The 23,732-nt window shown below is 37.4% G+C and overlaps 1 protein-coding gene and 1 pseudogene across 1 annotated transcript; one reads left to right on the forward strand and one right to left on the reverse strand.

The window, feature by feature from the left end:
• The first annotated feature begins 1,281 nt into the window (after positions 1-1,281).
• On the forward strand, positions 1,282-3,559 carry LOC137946865 (uncharacterized; annotated as a pseudogene).
• A 144-nt stretch (positions 3,560-3,703) lies between these two features.
• Positions 3,704-23,547, reverse strand: LOC137946312 (DExH-box ATP-dependent RNA helicase DExH15 chloroplastic-like). The gene is given in 17 exon segments (XM_068792553.1): positions 3,704-4,371; positions 4,823-4,969; positions 5,063-5,162; positions 7,605-7,825; positions 8,479-8,576; positions 8,579-8,714; positions 8,860-9,225; positions 10,079-10,285; positions 11,238-11,513; positions 11,627-12,226; positions 15,184-15,382; positions 18,135-18,253; positions 20,649-20,735; positions 20,821-20,929; positions 21,082-21,195; positions 22,144-22,319; positions 23,104-23,547. Coding segments are annotated over 17 exon segments (3,312 nt in total). The 5' UTR covers positions 23,362-23,547; the 3' UTR covers positions 3,704-4,272.
• Positions 23,548-23,732: the final 185 nt, after the last annotated feature.

The following is a 23,732-nucleotide window of genomic DNA, read 5'->3' on the forward strand; positions in this document are numbered from 1 at the left end:
AACCTTATTTCAAGTTTGAGCTCGAGCTGAGCTCAAGTAAAAATTGAACTGAGCTAAGCTTTTTTTTAGCTGAGATCAAATGGTTTGCGAGCCGGTTTGGCTTGGTGCCATCCCTAGCGGAAACTAGGATTAGGGTTCTTGAGATTGGATTTGCAAGGGGTTTGTGAGGACATTGTAAGTAGAAGAAGAGACAAGAGGTGGTGATGTAACAACATAGGATAATAGGGGAAGAGAACAAGAAAAGGGCTTCTCCGAGGTCTTTGCTTAGTATTTAAATGGGGAAGATGAAAGGGACAAGTCAGAAACAAAAGATTTGTCTTCCGTCTTGAGAAAGAAGTCATGAAAGAGTTTAGGAGAGCTTCTTAGAGGTTTTTCCCTCATCTAAAAGGAGGGCATGAAAACAGAAACCCAATCTGATAGCTGAGGAAGCAATGTAAGAATGTAGGAGAATAGGAAAGGGAGAGCTTCTCCTAGCTTTTTGCTGTCTAAATTGAAGGAAAGATGAAAAGGAGCTATAAAAAAATGTCAAGTTAACCAGATTCTGCTTCCTCTCCCTCTGACATCACTTTTTGCAGTGATCATTCGGTAGAATGGAGACATGAGGAAGAGGCAGGTTTGTATTTACTAAGGAATAAAATTGATGCCTCAAAAAGTAGAGGTTCATTAGTTGGTCCGTAAATAGGGTCCTTCACATGGGAATGAACAAATCTCATTCAAGGGAATCCTCTATCTCAAAGCTACAAGAAATTGTTTAAGAGAATCCCAATCCGAAGAGGGTCGCTTCCCCCCTCTGTCGCTTCCTCCCTCTGCACCATGCAGGAATGGCAGAGGAGAGGGATACTTCACATTTTTTCTGTGAAATAACTTACTTGTCCTCTTATAAGCAAAAACCGAACTTTTAGTCTAGCTTCTGTTTTCTATTATCGAGTGTCATGACTATCAACCTGGGTGACGGCCTTTGTTTTGAAAGCCGGAGACGCAACTCGTCCCCCTGTCTCGACACTCCTACACCTGTCAAGAGGGCAGTCCATGCTTCCCAGTCTGTCACCTTCTCTTGACAATTGTACTTCTCTCCCTTCTTTCTACTACGTAACTATGCTGCCCTCGGTTCCATGCTTTTTTCCTTCCCTCATCTCTGCATAGCTAAACTCCATTACCAACGAAATGAAATAATCTCATGCAGAACTAAACTCCTCCAAAAATCCAAACTCAAGTCTTTCAGTCATTCACCGAATAGTTAATCCGATCACCCCAGAAAGCTGAAGTAAATTTTGTTCCAAGATGCAGCACGATGAGGTTATATGGCAAACCATCAGACACAAACACTGCAGTTACATGACCAAGTGAGTTCGTTAGACCCTAATTACCAGCCTTTGACTTTAAGTTTTCTGGTATGAAGAAGCTCCTTTTTGCTTCTTTTTTATTTACTAACTCTCTTTTGTGCTTTGCATGCTTTCAGAATTGTTTCCGACAATTTTTGCCGTAACCCTTACAATGTCACAGGCATATGCAATCGTAGCTCCTGCCTCCTTGCTAATAGTCCCTATGCCACGGTTCGTGATCTAGGTGGTATATTACCCTTTTGGGGTTTCAGTATGTTTGACAAGTCTGAAATTTGTCTGCACAATCTATTACTTGCGTTCTAATCACTTTTTGGTTTCATATTGACATTAAGGTCTTGATCCTTGACATAGGAGTTTTTTACCTGTACATGAAAACTATAGAAAGAGGTCATACGCCGAACAAATTGTGGGAAAGGGTTAAACTGCCCCGTAACTATGAGAAAGAACTTGGAGTCATTGATGAACATTTGGTACACTTCTTCTTACCCCAATTAAATTTTCGGACTATCTTGTTGACGTTTGGCATGACTTGCTTCTTCCTTTCTCATTTTGTTGGACTATGGCAGGAGCACTGGCCTAAGCTTCTTGTCCACAAAAACAAGCAGCGTCTTACCAAAATGACTCAGTATCGGATACGCATGAGGAAGCTGGAATTAAAAGTCAGGTATGTTCTTCTCCTTTCCCATGGTTTGGAAATGCAAAACTTCAAGGTTTAGTGGGGGGGCTAAAATTATCTGTTCGATACATATTCTGTTCTTAATTGTAGAGAGAAAGTGATGACAGTTCCTAGGAAAGAGAAATAGCTCGAGGCTAGAAGGGAGGAAAAAGCTGAAAAAGCTGAAGTTTTAGACAAGGTTTTGATTTCCCGTCTGGCCTTAGCAGTCAGAGATCATCTAATCCATTGCCTCACGGCCTTAGCAGTCAGAGATCATCTAATCCATTGCCTCACAATTTTGTCTCATGCCGTTTGATATTTTCCAGAGTATCGAGAAGGAGTTGTTAGAATGCTTAAAGACAGGAGTCTATGGTGACATATACAATTACTCAGTTAAAAAGTACAACAGAGTTCTTGATATGGAAGGACTATAAACTGCTGATGAAGACGAAGAAGAAGAGGTATATTAATTGAAAATATGAGCATCACAATAATTCGAATCGTTATGTAAAGCACGGTTATAAACATATTATCTGATTTTACTAGTTCAGTATATATTTGCTAGATTTTCGAGACAATAGGTGGTGGGTGACTTCTATTTGTGTTTGAGACTAATAGGTGATAGAGATAGAGACAAATATAATAATAGATTAAAGATAATAATAGAAATAAAGATAACTAGTGTTTGAATTATATATAGACTCAAATTGTAGAATCCTTATCATCTACAATCTCTCTGTGTAATTCTATAAATAGATTATACTTGATCAATAATAATTACGGCAATACTATTCTTCATTCCTATATTCTATAGTAGGAACCTAAAGTAGAGTATGTGGAAAGTTATGATGAGCTTGAAGAGGAAGAGGACATGGAAGACTTTGGAGGTTTTCCTATCACTGGGTCTCTCAAGGGTGCTTATGACGGTAGTGATCCTCGGATCTTTCAATTACAGTTTGCACTCTGATTTTCTGGTTATAATGTAGATGAAAATGTACATGATCTAGTATATACAACCTTTGCTGATGATCCAGATGAAATGGAGGGAGAAGTTGATGACATGGATACAGTAGGTGATCAATCAAGGACAAGCAAGCAAAAGAGGGGATCTGGATTCGGCTTAGGCAAGCATGGAGGAGATGACCTTGATAAAATGTTGACAAAGAAGGCTAAAATTGTGGTGGAGGTAAAGTTTTTTTGTGAAGAATATGTTTTAATATTCTGTTCTTTCGCTTGAGGAACTTCTTGTATTTATGGAACTGTCTTGTTTCACTCTAACATACTATGAATAAAGGTGGCAACAGTTAGGTCTATCCTAGTAAAAACCAGTGATGTAGTTGAAAATTCAACTCTAGGTCTACCCTTTGGTTTTAAAGGACATCTGCAGATGTCGTCTAGATCAGGTAGCGGTTATGAAGGGGACCCGGTTATGTTTCTGCGTCGGCGATCTTGTCGGTGGTCGGAATATTGTGGGTGGTCGGCGACCTTGTCAAGTTTTGATAGTATTGCAAGAATGTCTGCTAATTTGGATCAGTCAAAACTAGTAGGAGCCGGCATTTAATTGTATAAATTAGTGTTCACTATGACTGTTAAAGCATTTAATTGGAGACAAAATACCTGTTTACCCACTTCATTTTGTTTAATAATAAATAAATTTTGATGAAGCTTATCTTTCAATCGTTCTATTTATGTGAGATTTTTTCATTCACAATTAGAAATCGGAAATTTTTGCCAACTCTAATTAGTGGCTCTAAACAAGGGCTGCACAAAGATTTTTTTTTTTTTTTTTTCGGATGTCAGGAGACCTCTCGTCTCTCCTGATGGAGAGAAGAATTTCCTCTTAGCATGGATATCAAATTGTCACCGCAGTGACTTGCAGAACGCTTTGCGATGATCTCTCTTGGGTGTTGCACTGAAATCAAACAAAAGGCCCAGTGCTTGCACTGGCGCCTTTGGTACTTTAGTCGGCTCATTTGTAGCTCCTCTGGTTGTGCAAATCTAAGCGACTTGAGAACTGTGATTGGTCATTTCCAAATACACGGAGAATAACGCGGTTGGCCTTAGATTTACATTGATGGTGGAGCTGAAAGTTACAATTACAAACGCCCATCTCTTAGAAAAGAACGAAAGACAATAAGTGTGGAATAACTTTAGCAACATCTGAATCTGAATCGATCTAGAGACCTGTACAAGTTCATGGGGCGCCTTTCCATGGGGAATTCTTTTGTAGGTTTCTTGTCCCAATGGACTGACCGTCGGGTAACAATTATGAATTCATCCACCAAGTTCACTGATAGGCGGTCGGTCCATGATATGAGCTGCTACAAGTGCATTATTTTGCAGTGAGGTATCAATATCTGGCAACTTTGGAATCTGGAAACAGCCAACACCAATAATTTCCGCACGTGATAAGAATTCATAAACCATTCTAACTGAAAGAATAAGGAATGTCAAAAATCAAGCCATAGCTTTAAGAATCCTTTGATGCTACTAGAATGAAATTCATTTAAGAGGAATCAGAAAGCAAACTTGGAGTCTTCCCGCTCTTCTCTAAAGAAAATGACTGTCCTTAGCAACTAAATTTCCATAGAAAATTAAAAGAGAATGAGTTGCAGTAGACAATTGTTTAGCAAGGCACTGTTGTAAAAAGAGACGTATTGGTTGGCTTGCATGCCAAGGACCTGGACCCTTGAATTACTTTTAAGTCTTTTACTCATGTATTCATTCATCAAAACACCATTTGAGTCCTTCACATTTCTTAAGGTACAGCTTCCGTTAGATTATGTAGCATAAACAAGAAAATAGCAGACTTTGTTATACATACCTGAGCCAATAGATCAGTAGTTCGTCGTAGGAGACGAGCAAGATCTCCATCATCCATTGCACAATCCATCATGATTTCTCTCCATGTTAAGCCTGAAGCCCATGCCTCAACCATGCCCGAGAACTGGGAATCCAGTCCACAAGGTATCTAAAAATTAAACTTGATTACATCAAATCAGTTAACTCTGATTTCAAAATAAAGTGCACATGAAAGGCAAAATATATGTGATAGTCTACTCACATTTATCCCATGTTTATCCTGGAGTAGCAAGAGAGAGCTCTTCTGCTCGTCCAAAATCTTAATGACATCAATCACAGTAGTAGAAGGTTCATATATGTAGCTGCATACATCAAATCATAGACTTCAATTTCTCAAAAAGAAAAGTCCTACACTTCAAGACAGATCCCTTTTCGTTTTCACCAACCTAGTAGAAACTTCCATGATGCAAATACATGTTCATTTGTACACCTATTCTCCTAGTGTAACAACATAAGAGAGTATGAGAATATGCTTGGGGTTCCCCATACTACAATTTACTTGAACTATGTTGTCAAGTAACAGCAAAATGGTTTTCACCAACATTTAGGCAACAAATCATAACCTTGTGGCTAAAAATGAAACTTGCTTTTACCTCTCACCCATACTCATCCTAGTACCTCCATGGAATGGTAGAGATTGTTTTCCTGAACTAGTAGCAGAGGTGATTCACATAAGCCTTATTGAACTTCTAGATAAGAGAATACTTAAGGCTGTCTGTCCACTAACTGAAGCTATCCAATCACCATTCTGGTTCTTCTATATACCTAAACATCTCTAGGTGATCGCACTCCTAAATTTCAGCATTTGTAACTACTTGTTGAAAAGAGGGTAGAAAGAATGGGAAAGAAGAAATTGCCCCTCAAGGCCTTATAGATTCCTCCTTTGCAAATGAAATCATTCTCATGCTTTTCAAAAAAAAAAAAAAACAAAGAAGGCCATAGACTACAAGCAAGATTTAGTTTTAACAAAGGCTAATTACTTTCAATCCCCTGAAAATGCTAAAATTACTCTTACCTCCCTAAGAAATATTAAATTACCCTCAACCTCTTGGTTTTCACATTTGTTTCTTGCACCCTATTCTCTTTTGTTGAATGCTAGAGAAGAAGAATAATTCATTGACTTGATTATAACTGAGCATAATGAGCCTCTATTTATAATAGAGGAAATAACTAGAATCAAATTACAATTAAATTACCCATGTCCCAATTACACCCAAAGTCCATGTGAAGTACTGAGAAATAGAGTTGAGAGAGAAGAGGAGGCGGCAACTTTTTTGGAGAAGAAAAGGTTTTGAATTAGAGTGAGGCACGAGCCCTCCTAACCCTTTATATTAATTTAAGTGAATTGTAGAGGAAAAGACTCCTCTACTCCTCTAACAAGTACACCTTGTATCTCCATACATACAAGCTCAAAAATTAAGAAAATTGGACCATAGGTACTTCTAAACTTCCTGAAACTAATGATACTATTCTAGATACAATCAAAATATTTTTAAATGACAAAAATACCCTTTTAATACATTTAATAGTCTAACTCTTAAAGATAAGTCTTAGACTAATTAACAACTGAACACGAATAGAAGACTAAAAATACCTAAAACACCTTTTAACTGAGACACTTCTATGAGACTTCCTCCCATGATACTCCTATAAGATTCCGCCATATCAATTATTGCTCTATGAGATTTCTTGTTGTGAGAGTCATGTAAGACTCTTCCATACTTACTCTTCAACATCTTCATTTTCATGCAAATAGGATTAAAATGCCCTAAAAAATTTTAAATATTTTAATAATTTATAACTATGAGGCCAAGTGGCCCCCACCATGTTTTTTCTCCCTCAGTCTATTAAGGAAGGGGGAAGACCCAATATGTAGGGAGGAGTAGAGGGCAACCTCCCCACACCCCCTTTGACTCTCAGCTAGCCATAGATTGAAAGGGCTGGAGAATTGACCCCCTTTCCCCTTTGTCTAAAAAGAGATGGTAAGTCGGAAAAGGAATATTGCCACATTGGTTTAGTATGAGAGTTGTTGTGTATGGGGAGAATAGCCCCTCATTGATTAGGGCTTGAAAAGAACTAATGCTTATTAGTTGGGAAGATGCCCCCTAACTCCGGCTAATCATTTTGAGACAAATTGGTTCAACCTTAACATGATATTAGAGCCAACGGAAGTCCATGATGTCTTTTGTATGGCCTTTTGCTTGTCCTCTATAACCAATGTCTACAAGTTCTCCATCTCTTGACCCAAGCTCTTAGATTAGGTTTAGATATAAGGGAGAGTATTGATGGGAGAAAAGCCCACCAGTCTGTAATTGTACCTATGCTCCAAAACTCAATTTAGTTGTCTAAGAGTGAAAGTTGTTGTGCTAAAAGAGCAGTCCCACCATTAGTTTGGGCTTGAAAATATCCTATTCTTATTAGTTGGGAAGAGACCTCCACACTTTGACTAAGTCATTTAGCGAGGAACTGACATTACTTTAAAGCAGATCCCTCCTCCTTGGGAACTAGAATATGTATTAGACACAATATATGATATGTACGAGCCATTAAAGACAGTTTGACAGCATATTCTCCATTCTGCCAACAGTATTTCAGATTTTCGGGCAAAAAAGGGGTACTCTGGCCATTCTTAGTGGTCAGAGAGTCCATCCCCCCTCTCTGCTGTGAATTGAGGCTTGGCCTCTTACTGTTATAACTATTCTCTATTTACTAATGAAATATTCCACAACTTCAAAACAAATTACCTGTTACTTTTCCAAGGTCGAATCTTAATTCCTTCAGAAACCAAACTTCCACAAACAGCAGCAAGCTGGGCTGGCTTTAGGCCTAATAAAATTCTATTCCGAAGTACCATGGCAAGCCATAATTCATTTTCTCCTCGAATTGCCGCAGCAGTTTCACCAAGAGGAAATATCACATGGGTGTTGATGTCCAGCACTCTAGCTTCATGGATGACATTGCTAATCTGTAAAACATGTGAGACTCCATCATACTTTCCTGAACATATCAGTCCTTTAGCATTTTATGTGAGAGATATAGTGAGCAGAATGCAAATCTTTCACTTCACAGGAAAAAACATTTCATGAACATTGGGCCACAGAAGGTGTCTTTTAATAGCTCTGATTTTTTGGGAGGAACAACAATCAATTTGTGGACAGAAGACAGCTAGAAGTATTTACCTAGGAAAGTTGAATGTAGATACAGGAGGTCAATCAAACATTAGTCCCTAATCAAAATACATTTAAAAAGACTGCTGACACATCAGTCTTAACAAGTACTGCATAACAACAATAAACATTCAAAATGAAATTGAGCCATAAATAAGTGAAGTTAGCTTCACCCTTATCATAGAAGTAAGCAACAGTTTACAGTTAGCCAGAGGACTCATCTAGCAGAAAAAGAAAAATATGTTCTGTAAAAATAGCTAAAAAGGGAAATGTGAATTTTCAATTGTCATGTGGCAGATTTGATGTTCCCATAAAATAACATTCTATTCTGAGTTCATCCACAGATTTAAACCAACCCAACATAGAAAACACATTAAGCTTACAAATACAAGTGCATGTTTTAGAAGGACAAACATTACTAGGATGAAAGCATGGCAAAGCCAAGTAATACCTGCAAGAATTCCTTCCACCCAGATGGTTCAATCTGCTCTATGCGACTGATTAAACGTTCAGATCGAGCTATTAAACGCTTAATTTTTTCCTTCGTAAATTTTGTCTATCAGTAATCTTTTTAAACCCTTTAAAGCCATCAGTGCTTGTGATCTTCTTCTTCAAACGGGACACCTTAGTTCTTTGTTCCTTGTAACAAGTTACAGCTTCATTATATGCGTCTGATATTTGGAACACCTGACATCAATGAAGATATGCCATAAATATCCAGCACACTTTTCTAGTCCAATGTGAGGAACCAAGTGTCTCCTCTATTACTTAGGTAACATCAGACCTATACTAATACATGGTCATTTCCATATTCTTTAGGACAATGACTTACTTTATCATCATCTGAAAGGCTACTCAAAACTGGCACATTTAAGCTCCAAGACCATGTCTCAAGAGATCCTTCCATGAACCATAGAGCCCCAAATTCAGAATCAGCAAGTTTCTCCCACTGCATTTGTTCTTTCTCAAGGAGCTTCCTAATAATTTCATGTGGCATGGCTTCACCTTCAGTAAAAGGTGTATTAGGAAAACCAGACTTATACACAGTTTTGACCCACTTCTCAGTAAAGAGATACCAAGAATTATCTGAGCCAAGGGCCACATAATAAGATGGTCCTGCATCAACTTGACCTTCAATATCTCCAACATTTGGTTTGGTTGTAATGGTGTTTCGTGTAAAATTTTCATCCATAAAAACCTGCCATTGAATGAAACATCTTTAAAACTAGGAGTTTTTTTAAAATAAATCCCAATAACTGCAAGTCAAGTGAAACTAATTGAAGTGTCATTCAAAGAAAAAACTTAAACAGAGAAAAAGTGAGTAGAAATACTAATGCCAATTCATTAGTAGAAATATTGAAAAGAGCAAAAAAAACATCATGAACAGTAGGGACAAGATTTCCTAACTCAACATAGAAGTGGTCAGTAACATTAGAATATCTCAATCGAGGAACATCATACTGTTAATCAAGCGAAAAGATATCTCATGCATATAGGAGCATAAACCCAAGGTTCATCATCAATGTAAACTTGAAGATAGTCTTTGCGTAGTTCGTATGAAAGGCAAGTGGAGTTCTATTGGGGTAAGTATTTCTCAGACCACTTTCTTGCAACTACTATATTTTATTGATGCAATTGCAACTAACTAATATCAAAATGATATAATTGGGAGTTGATAATCAGAAGCAGCAAGTTTCCCCAATCAGGTGGAAGGTATCCCCTTCCCTCTAATCAAATTAAACTCTTTCAGAAAGCTTCACTGGCAAACCAAAGATTCGGGTCTTCAATAAGCCCACTTAGAGGTTTAGGGTTTAGGGTTTAGTGTTTAGAGTTTTAGGGTTTAGGGTTTATGATTTTGGGTTTAGGGTTTTAGGTTTTAGGGTTTAGGGTTTAAGGTTTAGGGTTTAGGGTGTTAAGGAAAAGCTACTTCCACATGGCATGTTAAAGTCACTCATCCCCTTTTACTGTTATCTAAGACTATAACTTTAGTTGTTCTAATTCTGTGTAGGCATAAACAATATCTAATCAATGCCTTAGACCGTACAGCTCACCGTGTTCTTTAAGTTTGGAGAAGACAATGAATCAACATTTCCTATGTAGACAGCAGGGACCAAGTGTTGAACTGCATCAGTATCCTTATACTGCAAACAAATGAAGGGTAAGTGTTTAGTTCCTAATTCATGCAATAGTGGCTTTACAGCAACCATTCTTAGAAACTCCATCCTTCTCCGTATTTCAGTCCGCTTGCGCTTCTCTGCCTGAGAAAATATCCAAAGAAATATAAATATATGTATATAATACCAAGTTAAAAAATATATTACATATACATAATACACCAATTATAGTATAAAAAAAATTAAAGGGAGCCATATCCCAAACAATATCCATGCTGGATCCTTATCAAATGAATTGAGGTGACTATCATGAAGAAAAATTCTCAGGTTCAGAATGGTCATATATGTCATTCTCAGTGTTGCCTTTACTGTCTGTACTTTCCTCGGTGTTGCAGTACTTCACATACCATTTTGAATGCTATCACAAGGGCTTGCTAGGAAGAAATGTGTCTCAAACAACTTTTTACAGTTCGACCACTCATCCAAATAACAATCAAACCTCAGAACTAGTTGTTGACTGATTAATTCTTCTCCTTTTATCCCTCTCACAAGTTGGTTTTAATTAATCAGGGTGCACTTGTCCAACAAAAAAGCAACATCAATGTCGTATTATTGCTCTTTAAAAAAAAAGCCATATTATTGCCACATCCACTTTAAATAGAGTCGTTGAAAACATACTGAGCACTTTTAAACCAAATTCTCATAACAATTCCTTGCAGCCAAGTTCCCAAAGTAAAAAAAAAAAAAAACGAAAAGAAAATATGTACTCAGCACTGAAAGAATGAATCACACAGTTTGTTGACTTCAAACTAGAATCAGAGGCTGTAGAAAGATTTCAATGATGGTGCTTATTGAAATATTTGCCAAGAGTACAGCACAGCAAGAAAGAGCAGAATTTCAAGTAGGAATTTTGAACATGAGTAGACCACCAACTGACATCAATGATATGAGATCTTGTGTAACAGTATACAATATAAGTCACTAAATATTATAAACACAAAGGAAAAGGCAGCAAAACAGTCAAATGGAAAAGACCCTCCAGAAAAAGTAGGAGAAATACATTACATCTAGCCTAATGTAACTGTAGAAGAAATACCCTCAATTCTTCCTGCAAGTAAAAGATTTCCTTATATGTTGTCTCAGATAGCTGATCCAGGCACTTTCTATCAACAGCTTCTTCACTGACTTCCAAAGTCAGTAACTCAATTTCCCTCCGAATCTTAGAGAGCTCTCCCTTAGCAGCCACCATGACATTGCTACCAACATAGTTTCCAAAACTTTGCTCAACCAGCTTTCTTGCTTCGTTCAATGTCCGTCCAGCTGGGACAACCTTCACAACTTCTGTTTCTTTGCTACGAGTAACTTTTGTACCCTGCAGAACATGCACTTCTTCTGAATTTTGCCAGTTTATTCCTGTTTGAAGTTTGAGAAACCTGACATTGAGCAAATTGACTTGCATAAGATATAAAGGTACATGAGACATACCGAGAGGAGATTAAGCACCATTCCATATGAAGCAGTAAACTGTGAAACAAGAGGCTCAAGGCCAGCAAACAGAAGCTTGCAACACTCATCAGCCCCTTCATAGGGAGTCTGAAGTAGAACAGCGTGCCCCTGCTCATCAATTCCTCTACGCCCAGCTCTCCCTGCCATTTGGAGCAACTCATTAGGGCTTAAGAGAATCCGGCCAGTTTCAGTCCTTTTACTGAGGGAAGAAATAACCGCTGTCCGTGCCGGCATGTTAATTCCTGCAGCAAGAGTTTCTGTAGCTAAGACAACTTTAACAAGACCTTCCTGAAATAAATTTTCAATAAATGACTTCCACAGAGGCAAACATCCAGCATGATGAGCTGCCACCCCTTGTGAAAGGCCTTTTACAGCAATTTCTCGGACAGCATCAGGGTATTGCATCCGGAACCTCCTCAAGGCCAGATCAACCTCATGTATCTCACAATCATCTAAGAGCTTACAATCTTCAAGATATTGAACAGCTGCATCACAGCCTTTTCTGCTGAAAATAAACCATACTGCTGGCAGCATATCTTTTGTCTGAAGCTGCCATAAGGTGTCTCTAATTTTAGGAACCTGAGATAAAGAAATTAAAAGTAAGCCCTTCAAACCTATAAATGGTTTTAATATACACACTATAAATGGCTAGAAGAGTGGAAACAAGCAAAAACATATCCAAGTCACAGTAGATATGTCTAAAAAGCAGGAAAATGAATTTGTAGATGTGTAACTTTACAGCCAAATGTCTTTATCAGAGTCATTCATATCCAGTCAAAGAACCATGATTTAAATGAATTTCTCCAGACAGATCATAGGAACAGATATAAAGCTGCCTGAATAAATAAACAACATTATATGGTACACAATGACTTATATAAGTCGCCACTAAACCACCCATGCTGCTGCTATAACAAGATGACCAAGTAAAGCACATTTGCTATAGATTTTTGGGCATTCAGTTAAATGGGGGAGTTGTCTCGTATGTGGCCTTTTGAACTTCAACCTTACTGAAACTTTCATATTCATGAGGCCATAGATATCATGCCATTATTTTGTGAGTAACATTAGAGGTTTGGTAGTCATTCTTGTGTAGTCAACCAGTGTTGCATATCTGATGTCTTAAACAGGCATTGCTTCAGTTTTTATTTGTACCAAGTCCAGAATAGGATTGCTGATCTCATCATTTTATTAAATCCCTCAAGTTCTTTCTGATTCCAATTTCTACACTCTATCACTTGTATGGATCATGCAATGAGGTATCATCTGGCTGCTGTTTTGCAATCAATCTTCCAATCAAAATGAAGCTAAGATTGCACCCCCTTGGTTTCTGATTTTGAAAAGAATTTCGAAAATCTAAGAATTTGTGGATTTTTGGATCAATAGCTACATAGGGAGGTTTCTAGTGTAAGCTCTTAGGTTCAAAACTCTTAGAAGGAAAGGGGTGTCAATTAAGAGAGTAATCAACATTAGAAAAAAATGAAAAATTTTGTTTTGTCGATTTTTGAACTAATAAAATAAATAATAATATTTGTCAACTGTGGAAAAGTCCACATTGGAAAGTGTTAAGAAATAGTATTGGGTTATAATGTTGAGCAACAGGCCCCCTCATGGGTCAGCTATTTTGGGATGGAAATGGGCACAATCCAATAGTGAACCAAGCTCAACCTAATTGTAGTATCAGAGTCGAATGGGCCGAGAACACGTTTGTGCTCCGTATGTAATTTGTGTATTTTTTGCTCCATTGGAAGTTTATGCCCATGTCTCAAACCCATAATGTGTAAGCTTGAATGTGAGTATTAAGTGCGAAAAAGTCTCACATTGAAAAATGTCAAGACTTAGTATAATGTTATAAGGTTGATCATTAGGCTTCATAAGTGGCTAGTCATTTTGGAATGGAACCGAGCTCAATCCAACAGTGAACCGGGCTCAACCCAACAGTACTAAAAGAAAAAAAATTAGTTCTAACAAAAGAAAATAAACATAGGTCACATGATAGGGTTTTTCAACAGTGAGCCAGGCTCAACCTAACAATATTTGAAGAAAAAAACTTAGTTCCAACAAAAGAAAAGAATACACGTTAATGTGTACCCTTCAAATAACTCCATGCATTCGGAACCACGCTAACACCTAGGGTCAGTAAACAATTAAACTCAAAGCCCATGGCTGGGATCTGCATACAGTATGAATTATACTTTTATTGCATACAAAATATTCTGATAATGTGAAAACCACAATCAAACCTCACTGTTGGGTCAGGCCATTTAAGCTGCCTCATTAGATAGAGCCCAATCACTGGGATATCAAGGAATTCATCTATATGCCTGATAATTCAAAAATCAGAGCCCAAACAATTTTACTTGTATTTCTTTAGTGTCTAGCAATTCAAGAAACAAAACCATCATTGATAGTGTTGAGTAGGAAAAAACCCAACATTAAAAAAATGAGAAGAAAGTTTAATAGTTTATATGGTTGACCAATAGGCCTCCTAAGTGGCTAATCTTGGGATAGAACCAGGCTCAACCTAAATAAACTCAACATGATATTAGAGCAGGTTGAGTGTGGACTAATGTTCAGTTTATGCGCCCCAAGTAATTTGTCTGTTGTGGGCTCCATGAGGTTGGAATCTATGTGTTGAGGACTCCATGAAGTAGGAGCTTGTGTGTTGTGGGATCCATGTAAGAGTTTGTTGTAGGCTCCATGAAGGAGTCTGTGTTGTGGGCTTCATGAAGGAGTCTATGTTCCCCATTAAGTGCCCACGTCTCAAGTCCGTTATGTGTAAACCTAGACATTGAGGGAGTGTTGAGTGGAAAAACAATCACACATTGAAAAATGAGAAGAAAAATTAATGGGTTATAAGGTTGAGCAATAGGTCTCCTATGTGGCCAGTCATTTTGGAATGGAAGCACTCAACCCAAGAAACTCAACAGACAGATTTCCAAGACCTACCACTACTGAATGCAAACATCCTTGACCTTGTTTATTTTCCTCACCATAAGTCTTTCCCGTAACTTTTTATACTCAAAGATGTAATATCAATTGTAAAATAAAGTCATAGACTTAATAAGAGAACCTGCTCCCTATAAATCAGCAATATAATGTTATGGCTCCACATGTAGCACAGGCGCAATCAACCAAAAAGCACCAAGATATGCATCCTATGCAACTTTGTCATTCATAATCACTTTAACTCTATTTCAAAAGAAAATCTTTAAACTACATTACAAGCTGCTTTCTGATCACAGTCTCTGTGATGGTCATCTAAGATCAATTTGGAGATATTTTCTATGTTGCCCCTTCCATGCTCAGATCCTTCAACTAGGACACTCAGGGTACCTGCTACAGGCTGTACATGTGCAGTTTGAAGCAAATCCTTTCACAACAGTAAGGTTTCCCACAAAGATGCTACTTGTCCTAAAAGTAAGGTCACAGAGATATTAGTAAGCTTTATGACGTCTAAATGTGATAATATTTTCAAAAAAAATCTCCAAGACAACATGTCATCTAATAGTTTGCAATTTTAAGTGAGGGCATACTTGTGATCGATGAATTGCATATATGTCATTCTTTGAAAGCAGTGACTGCATACTTGTAGTACGATTGTAGCTTTGCTCATTTCCACTTTTGTAGCTCTGATCATTTCCACTTTTTCTAGAGTTTCTCCTTCTCAAACCATCTTCTTTGTAGGACTTAGTGCCTGACATAGAGTATTGCAGACAACTCAGTGACAGTTTCCTGTTCCAAGAGGCATAAACCAAGAAATTTTGAATTTCCAGTCAGATGTCCTAGCATAAATTTTATATTTAGATCATAATATGAAAAAAAAAGAAAAATAAAAACAGGATTCAGGAAGAACAATAATCAATGATTCCATAGCACTTGTTATCTTCTCATTAGAACCCCACTAGTGCATGTAATCCTAAATTCCAGTAAATAGAGAGGGAAAGTTTAAAATACAACATTGTTTTCTACATCTTGTTTCAGAACATCAGACTTTTGGAGATATAATGGTTTTGACTTGAAACCCTGCTCTAACCATCTCCCTCAATTGCATGGCTAAAACAATTGTGTCAGGCCTGTAGCCAAATAACATAACTAATCTGCACCAATGCTGCTATTTGTAGCAGCTATAACATCATTCTATTACATGTATGGGTCTTTTCTCTTTCATTTTTATTTTCAAAATTGTAGTCTCATTGCAAAAATCCTCCCAAAGATATATGCTGCAATCATATTTGTGAAGTTGCATCCAGATCTATACCAAAATGATAAGCCAAAGTTAAGCGGTCTTTTTTCACAAGATTTATTCTGACATTAACCTATGTGGGATTTTTCTCACTAATACTCCACCTCATGTCCAAGCCTAAACAAACAGACATCAGGCTTAATATGTGAACAATGTAATAGGTTACAAACCAAACACCGCAAATTGGGCCTAATAGAACATGCGCTTTCACTTATACCATGTTAAATGGGATCTAGGTTCATCCCAAAATAACTAGCAGAAGTTAGAAGGTTTTTTTTTTCCCAAATAAGGTTGCACACAGGATAGTTTAAAAGATGAATCAACCCTGACCTGACCCACCAAAAGCAAAGACGGGATCAATCCTTTACCCGTGAGGCAGGCACAAGGTAATGGGAAAGAACCTGCACAAGTTCAAGTGGGAATGGGTTTTCCCAACCGTGACATGCAGGTAATAACCATATAACATTTTTTTAGAAAAAGGAATTCCTTTTAAGAGAGTATTTGAGGAAGAGAAAAAAATTGACTATAAATTAAATGACACTTATGCACTTTTCTTTCAAAGAAAAGACTGAAATAACAATTTTAAAAAATAAACTAAACACATGGCATTTTTGGAAAAATGGTGGGAATGGGGCCTATTGAGCTGTTGTGTGAATGGACTACTGCATACAAGGATGGGGCAAGAACAAAGTGGGGGAGTTTGGAAACAGGGCAGGAGCAGGGTTGGATTTCTAACTCGACAAGTTTCTCAGGAATGGATTTCAGGGTTGGGTTCACAAGGGGGAGTCAATTTTCAAAAACCCCACATAAACCCAACCTGTGTTACTATCACCACTAACAATATTCTTAGTTTACCTAATAAGAAAAACATTAAACTAATGCAACTAAAGAAAAACATCCAACTCAAAAGAACAAGCTTAGAAAGAAGAGGCTCAACTCGAGTTCTTAAACTAGGTGGCAAATCACTCCATGACCCATGTGAGACTATTCGCAACAATCTCCCACATGAGTGGACGCTCTGTATGGCTCCCAACATGCAAACAATTTTGAGTGGACATTTAACTACCAATTAGGCCCACAGACCGGCTCTAACACCACAAAGAAAGGCATCTCAAAAGCTCACACTTAAATTGGAGATGTCGAACACATGTTTTTATGCTAGCTTGTAGAACACTTCATAAATCTCAACAAAAACATATTCACATGGTCATAAATCTAACAATATGTATTCAGTAATAAAAGAACAAGTTTATAACATAAGTCATTTGTATTTCTTATTGCATTTATAAAAGAAACTTACATCAGTTAATTCACCTTGAATTAGTTATCATTATTTTTTTTGAATCAGTTATCATAATTATGAGTTAACATATCATAAATACCATTAAGAAGGTAAGGAAAAACAAATTTAGCAACAAAACTTGGTATTAGAAAGCATGAAGCAGCCTTTCCTTGTCATAGAATATCAATAAATAAAGGTGGTCTTTACCCACTCATGCCATTCTCCATAGAGTTTAGAAACTAAGCAATGACATTTATGAATAATACAACTAAGAATTGAAACTTTACCAGAAAGCAGGAATTTTTTTTTTCTTTTTTTAATGAAAATTGAAATCAATGGACAAACCTCATTGACCAACTTTCCTTTCATATCACGGAGGAAGAAGACATATAGTTTTTTCACTCAAGGAGCTTCGAGGTTTAGGTCTACAAGGAGAAGTAATAATAAAACTACTTAGTTACAAGTAGACAACATCTTTTGGTGATAAATTTGGACAACAAATTCAACAAGACAAGTTTGATGTTGACATCTGAGAACATTTTATGAGGAATGCTGGAATTATTGTTTCAACACAGTGACTTCATAGGTGCATCATTTCTACAGCTAATTGATTCTGAATGGCCAAGGTTTTCAGTGATGAGAAAAGCATAGACTAATAAACCTACCATGGAACTCTAAATTCACCACCAAAACTGGAAACTAAATTTCAATCCACTTCAGTTACCTCCAACCCTCTAAATTCACCACCAAAACTAGAAACATATTCTTTGTAATTTTCAAAATCTGGATTTACTAAAAATAAAGCATTCAACACCTAAGATCCAGAATGCTAAGTTACTGTGGCACCAGTTACAACAATTAATTTTTTTCTTTTTATGGAATGTGTGAAACAACAATTCAATTTTTACCCAACAGAAGCTGCAAAAGAAAAATCTATTGAAGAGAAAATAATGGAATACCTATTCATTCTTTTTCCTTTCTCATCAAGAAGAGGTAAAAGCGAGTTTTTTGTGGAGAAGTGCCATGTCAATGGAACAGGACGCTTTGTTGATGTTACCAACTCTGTTTTACCATGGATCTGACATTAAAGAGCAAAAAACAAACAAAACTTTTAGTGCACAATTGTATCAGTACTTGATGTTAGCAGGGTAGATACTAGGAATAGATTTTGTCTAATTCCACAGAACTGCAACTGCAGAGGATTTATTAAAGTACCGATGCAGAGGTAATTTGGTCATTTGACATTCTCATATGGGTCTTATATGATTTCCGAAAGCAAAACTACATATCAGGATCCTATGCTTCAAGTTTCATTTCATTCTGACATGTATTTTTGGAGTTATTAGTATTCTTTGTGATAAGGGCAGTATTGTCATTTTGTACCAAAGTCACTTAAGCAAAAGTTATAAGAGGAGGGCTCGAATTTTTAAGCTCTTATTCAACTCAGCAACAAAGGCTGCTTCTCTCCCTCTCTTTGTCTCTTTATTTTCTCTTTTTCTCCTCCTGTCTTCTCAATATTGCATTTTAACAGGATTGATATGGGGCTTTAACAGTTATATAATGACATAATCATTTGAAATGGATTTATTTAAAAAAAAAAGTCACTTTTATAGACTACTCTTTTGGAGCTTTTGTTATAATACTGACAATTTTTTTCAAGAAAAGATGGACATAGCGAAAATGCAAGACTGACACAGAAAGAGTGAGGAAAAAGAGAGAAGAAAGGAATAGGAACCTTACATCAAATTTACAGTGAGGGAGAAGACATTAAAGCTTTGAACAAGACAAATGCATCAGGAAATAGCCAGTGATGGGGAGGTATAAGCAAAAAAAGTCCATCAAGGATTGGAACAAGGCTAAGCAAGCGAGCTTAGCAAAGCAGCACAGGGCTACAAACCCACCTAAGATACCATGGTGTGAAATCAAATTAAGAACTGCAGTTATTGTGCCAAAGTGAGAAAATTCAGAAAATCGAGATTGAAGATGGGTATGCTCAGTAAGTTGAAGGGCGGTCAGCTAGTTTCTTGTGTCACTGGCATAGTAGGGCTAGAATAAGGTCAGTAATAGGGATGAGATAAACACATTAACAACAAGTTTCCCCCAAAAAAATATGTCTATCACATTATAAGGTCAATCAATGGCTGATATCATGGGGTATTACTTGAAATCAGCCTAGTAATCATCCCTAGCTTCCAGCACCTAGGTGCCAGCTACCTTCTACTACCACATCCAAGTTTCCATCAGCCTCAAAATTTAGTAATCCTACCTCGTTCGAAGCTTGTCTGTTAAAGCTGGGCTGATTTCTCCTAAAATCACTAGTCAAAGTTCAGAAACCACTTTCCTACTCATATAAGTTGGAGAGTTTTTAACCCCAACGTAATGTAAGCTTATCCAGTCACATAGAACAACTCTCACTCTCAAATAACTAGACTGAGACGTGGAACTCATGTGCAACAATAAACTAATAGACTCTTTTACCCACCAACACTCCCTCTCATGTCCAAGTCTAAACCAACAACCTGGCTCAAGACATGGAGCACATAGACATGCTGGTCATACAGAACAAACACAAATACAGCTTGGGTCGGGTTTTATACAATTTTAAAGTTGGGCCAATTCCTCCCAAAATAACTAGCCAAAGTTAGGAGGCCTCTTCTCCATTATTAAGTTGAAGATTTCTTAAGCCAACATCAATGACGAGACTATCCTCCCACATACAGCAATTGTCACTCTCAAATAATTAGATTGAGGGGTGGAGTACGTCTAACATAGACGGGGGGACTCTTTTACCCACCAATATTTTCCATACCTTAATAAGTCAAGTCACCAATTTACCTTCATTTGCTTGATCAAAGTATTCAATCAATTTTCAAAGAGAAGAAACATCTTGACCCGCAAGATATGAGTAATGCAAGAGCTAAACAATTACACCAATTAATCATCCAAAATTGATATAAAAAACTAAGTCACAGTCAAGACTCAATATAAGAAAGAAAGAAAATAAAACACCAACAAAACTTTCACAGACAAGAACCCATTTTAATATCCAAAAGTGTTTTTTTAATGTAACAAAACTTTTTTTCTGAAAACTACTAAGAAATAATAAACTTTACATTATACATAGGTCACTAGGGGAGTGCAGCCTAGGTGACAAGAATCTATAAAAAGCCAGTGTTCACCAGAAAACAAAATGGCCACAGTGAGATTAGATGTTCATGGTCTGATATAAAAGTGAATAAACAAATAATTTCAAATAAAACTGATGGGAGAGTAATGCTTATTATCTTTACTTTAGGTAAGAATTCTAGTCCAATATCCTTCTAGAAAGCAGCCCAGAAAATTTTCTTTCTTTTCTTTTTTGCTTCAGTAAAGAACTAAATTAGCGACGTAAGACATCCAAGACACTCAATCGGAAATTTGGGAACTGAATTGTAAAGTAGAACAGTACATAGTCAATCCAAAGTTTGGCATACCTGGCCAATCCAACCAGCTAGCTCATCTGGATTTGCAACTGTTGCAGAAAGGCAAATTAATTGAACTTCTTTAGGGCAATAAATAACCTGAAATTGTATACATTAGTTAGATTACTTCAGGAAGTTTAGTATTGACAACACAAAATGGGTAAAGAACATTAGTATCAAGTACTATCTCCTCCCAAACAGTTCCCCGAGATATATCGCTGAGATAATGCACTTCATCCAAAACAATCGCATCAACATGCAACAGCCTACTTCCTGAAGAAAGCACACCAACACTGCAAAACAATTATCTGTAAGAAACAATAGCACAAATAACACATCAATAGCAACAGAAAATTTTAGAATCTCAGAGACACAAATTCAAGTACAAAAAGAAATCAGGAAGTAGGCATGCAGCTGTTCTCTGTCCTATATCTTTCAAGAATACCTCTGATATAACATATTGCGCAAAATCTCAGTAGTCATTATTAATACTTGAGCATCTTTGTTCACAGAAGCATCTCCAGTCAAAAGCCCAATGTTTCTCTCACCAAATGTGCCACTGAAGACATTAAACACAATAAAGTTCAGTTCTGGTTCTATGCATCTCTACCAAATAAACCATGGAAGTATTAAATGTAGCTAGTGTTAGGAATTAGATGCCCTAATTCCAAACTAACGAGAACAATAATAGTAAATATGGAAGAAGGGAAAAGCAAGCACGGAAAAGCACAACAAGTTTTATACAGGTTCGCCTCAAGGTGAGACTACGTCTTGTCTTCTGCCACTGCAATAATTCACTATGAAGATGAAATAGTTTACAAGAGAAATCGCACACTTACAGGTGTTTCTCTCTAACCTCTCATGCTGCAACTCGAGATGTTCCTCGGATTAAGATTATAAAACCCTAATAGCAACGCCCCCCAATTTAAAGAGAAAGCTAGGGCAACCACATTACAAGAAAGAAATTCTCAAACTGCCCTTAATAAAACAACAGTCAATATATCGTAGATTGGACGGGGGCTTCCTGCCCCCCTTCCAACCCCCATGGCGACCTTACCGCGAAGGTCGATCCGTGACCAACTCAGCTTAAGGCATTAATTAGGCTCCACAACTTAACAACTAGTTGAACTTGTTTTCATTACTTAACTTGTCAACATCATCTAAAATGAAGAAATGTCTTTCAAGACAGAGAAGAACATTGCCCAACCAAGGGGAAAAAAAGGGCAAAAAAAACAAACCAAATAAACAACATTTTTTACCTAAACAAAAGCACTCAAGAAAAATTAGTTGAGTTGAAAGTGGAATATGAAACATAATGGCACTAGAAGAAAATATACAAAAACCCAAAAAGATAATTACATTAGAATGAGCAAATAGTTAGTGAACTCATTGCGCTCTTTTACTTTTGTTACCATGTGTGGGCATGCATACGAAGACAACATCACTAAAGTTGCTCATGCATTCTTTCCTTCCTTTCCGTAAAAGTAATAAGCAAACATAAACTGACCAGAACTCCCGGAACTTCTGATTTGACAAAGCCTTCAATGGAGTTGTGTAGAAGAGACGTCTTCCCCTCGCCACTGTAGCTACAGCTGCAGCTTCTGCAATTAAGGTCTTTCCACTACTGGTTGGTGCAGAAACCACAACAGAAGAGCCCCTGAGGAATGCTTGGATTGCTAAGCGCTGCAGGATATGTTCCACTATTAATTCAAAGTACATGACGAATATAGTCCTAAGGGAATACCTAGATGAAAGGGCCATTTGCTATGCAATATTTTTGAAATCCTAATAAGGAACCCACTGTTTTCAGAATTAATAAGCAAACACCACAGATTAATTCACACTTAGTACGAATACTGATGCCTTGACAGTACAATGATATTGTTCTTGACAAATAAAAGATCATGGACAATTTTCTTTTTTCATATAGTGGCAGAAAAAAAAATACCAATAACTGTGGGGAGGCGGTAAGAAGAAATAAATTTTGCTGTAACAATCTTCCAATCAACGGAAACGATTGATCAGGAACACGGAGAGGAAGAGGGAGAGAGAGAACGGACAACTGTTACTCTGTAGTTCAAAAAGATAAAACTTGGATTCATAATTGTATTACCTCAACCATACCGGTGCTGGAACATCAGTGTTGGCAAGCACAACATATAAGAGTGAATAATACGTCAACCAAACTATAGACGGCACGAATTCTGCAGTAGTTGATGGCAGTTTGATTTATTAAATTGAAAGAGAATCATGAGAAGAAATGTAAATGCTTTTCCAACCAACTGGTCCTAACTGTTCAAAATACTACTGTTACCACACGAAGCAAATGAAATCTCAGGTCCAAAGAATTTAAAAACAGGCAGCTCCCTCCTGAACATACGTTTCGATTTAGGAGTTAATCCAAAAATCACTGATTCAGTTGCCTAGCTATGAGAGTACAGCGTCTTCGTCAGAGTCGAAATAGAACCTGAAATTTGTCTATGGGGAAGTCATAGATATCCGCAAGCTCTTCTATGTCAATGATTTCTTCACCAAACTCTCTAACATGCGATCTCAACTTCTCCACTTTTTGCCACTTTTCTTCCTTGAACCGGGGGGTATCTGGACGAGCAAGGGCTGGAGTGTCGTCGTCCTCGTCCTCGTCGTCACCAAGGATGATCAATTCGCTGTATTCTTTGGCAGCTTCATCTTCGTCATCATCCTCGTCTTCTTCTTCCTCATCCATGCGGGAGAATTTCTGTTGGTAATTCGATGTGAAGATAGATCGAAGAGGATTATGGCGGAGAGAACAATGAAACAGATCCGTTCTCGTTCCGTCTCGACACAATGCAAGACCCTGAAAACGTCTAGTGAACGAGAAAGAAGAACGACACTTCAAGTGACAAAGCAGAGGTTGCTCTAAATGCGAGAATCCTGACGACAGAGAAGAAAATGCAAACGACACCATGGCGGGAGAGGCCTTGGAGAGCCCTGTTGAGCTTATCTTGAGGTATTTAACGGCCCCAATTTTGATATTTTCTTGTGCATAAACTGTCGAATGACTCGAAACTAAATCAATGTCGAACCGGATGCCCGTTCCGGTTGAACCAGTTTAAC

The sequence above is a fragment of the Aristolochia californica genome, unplaced genomic scaffold, assembly GCF_029961685.1.
Source record: "Aristolochia californica isolate CCGP_79_NKW_82.1479 unplaced genomic scaffold, dmAriCali1.0.hap1 SCAF_12, whole genome shotgun sequence".
Lineage (NCBI taxonomy): Eukaryota > Viridiplantae > Streptophyta > Magnoliopsida > Piperales > Aristolochiaceae > Aristolochia > Aristolochia californica.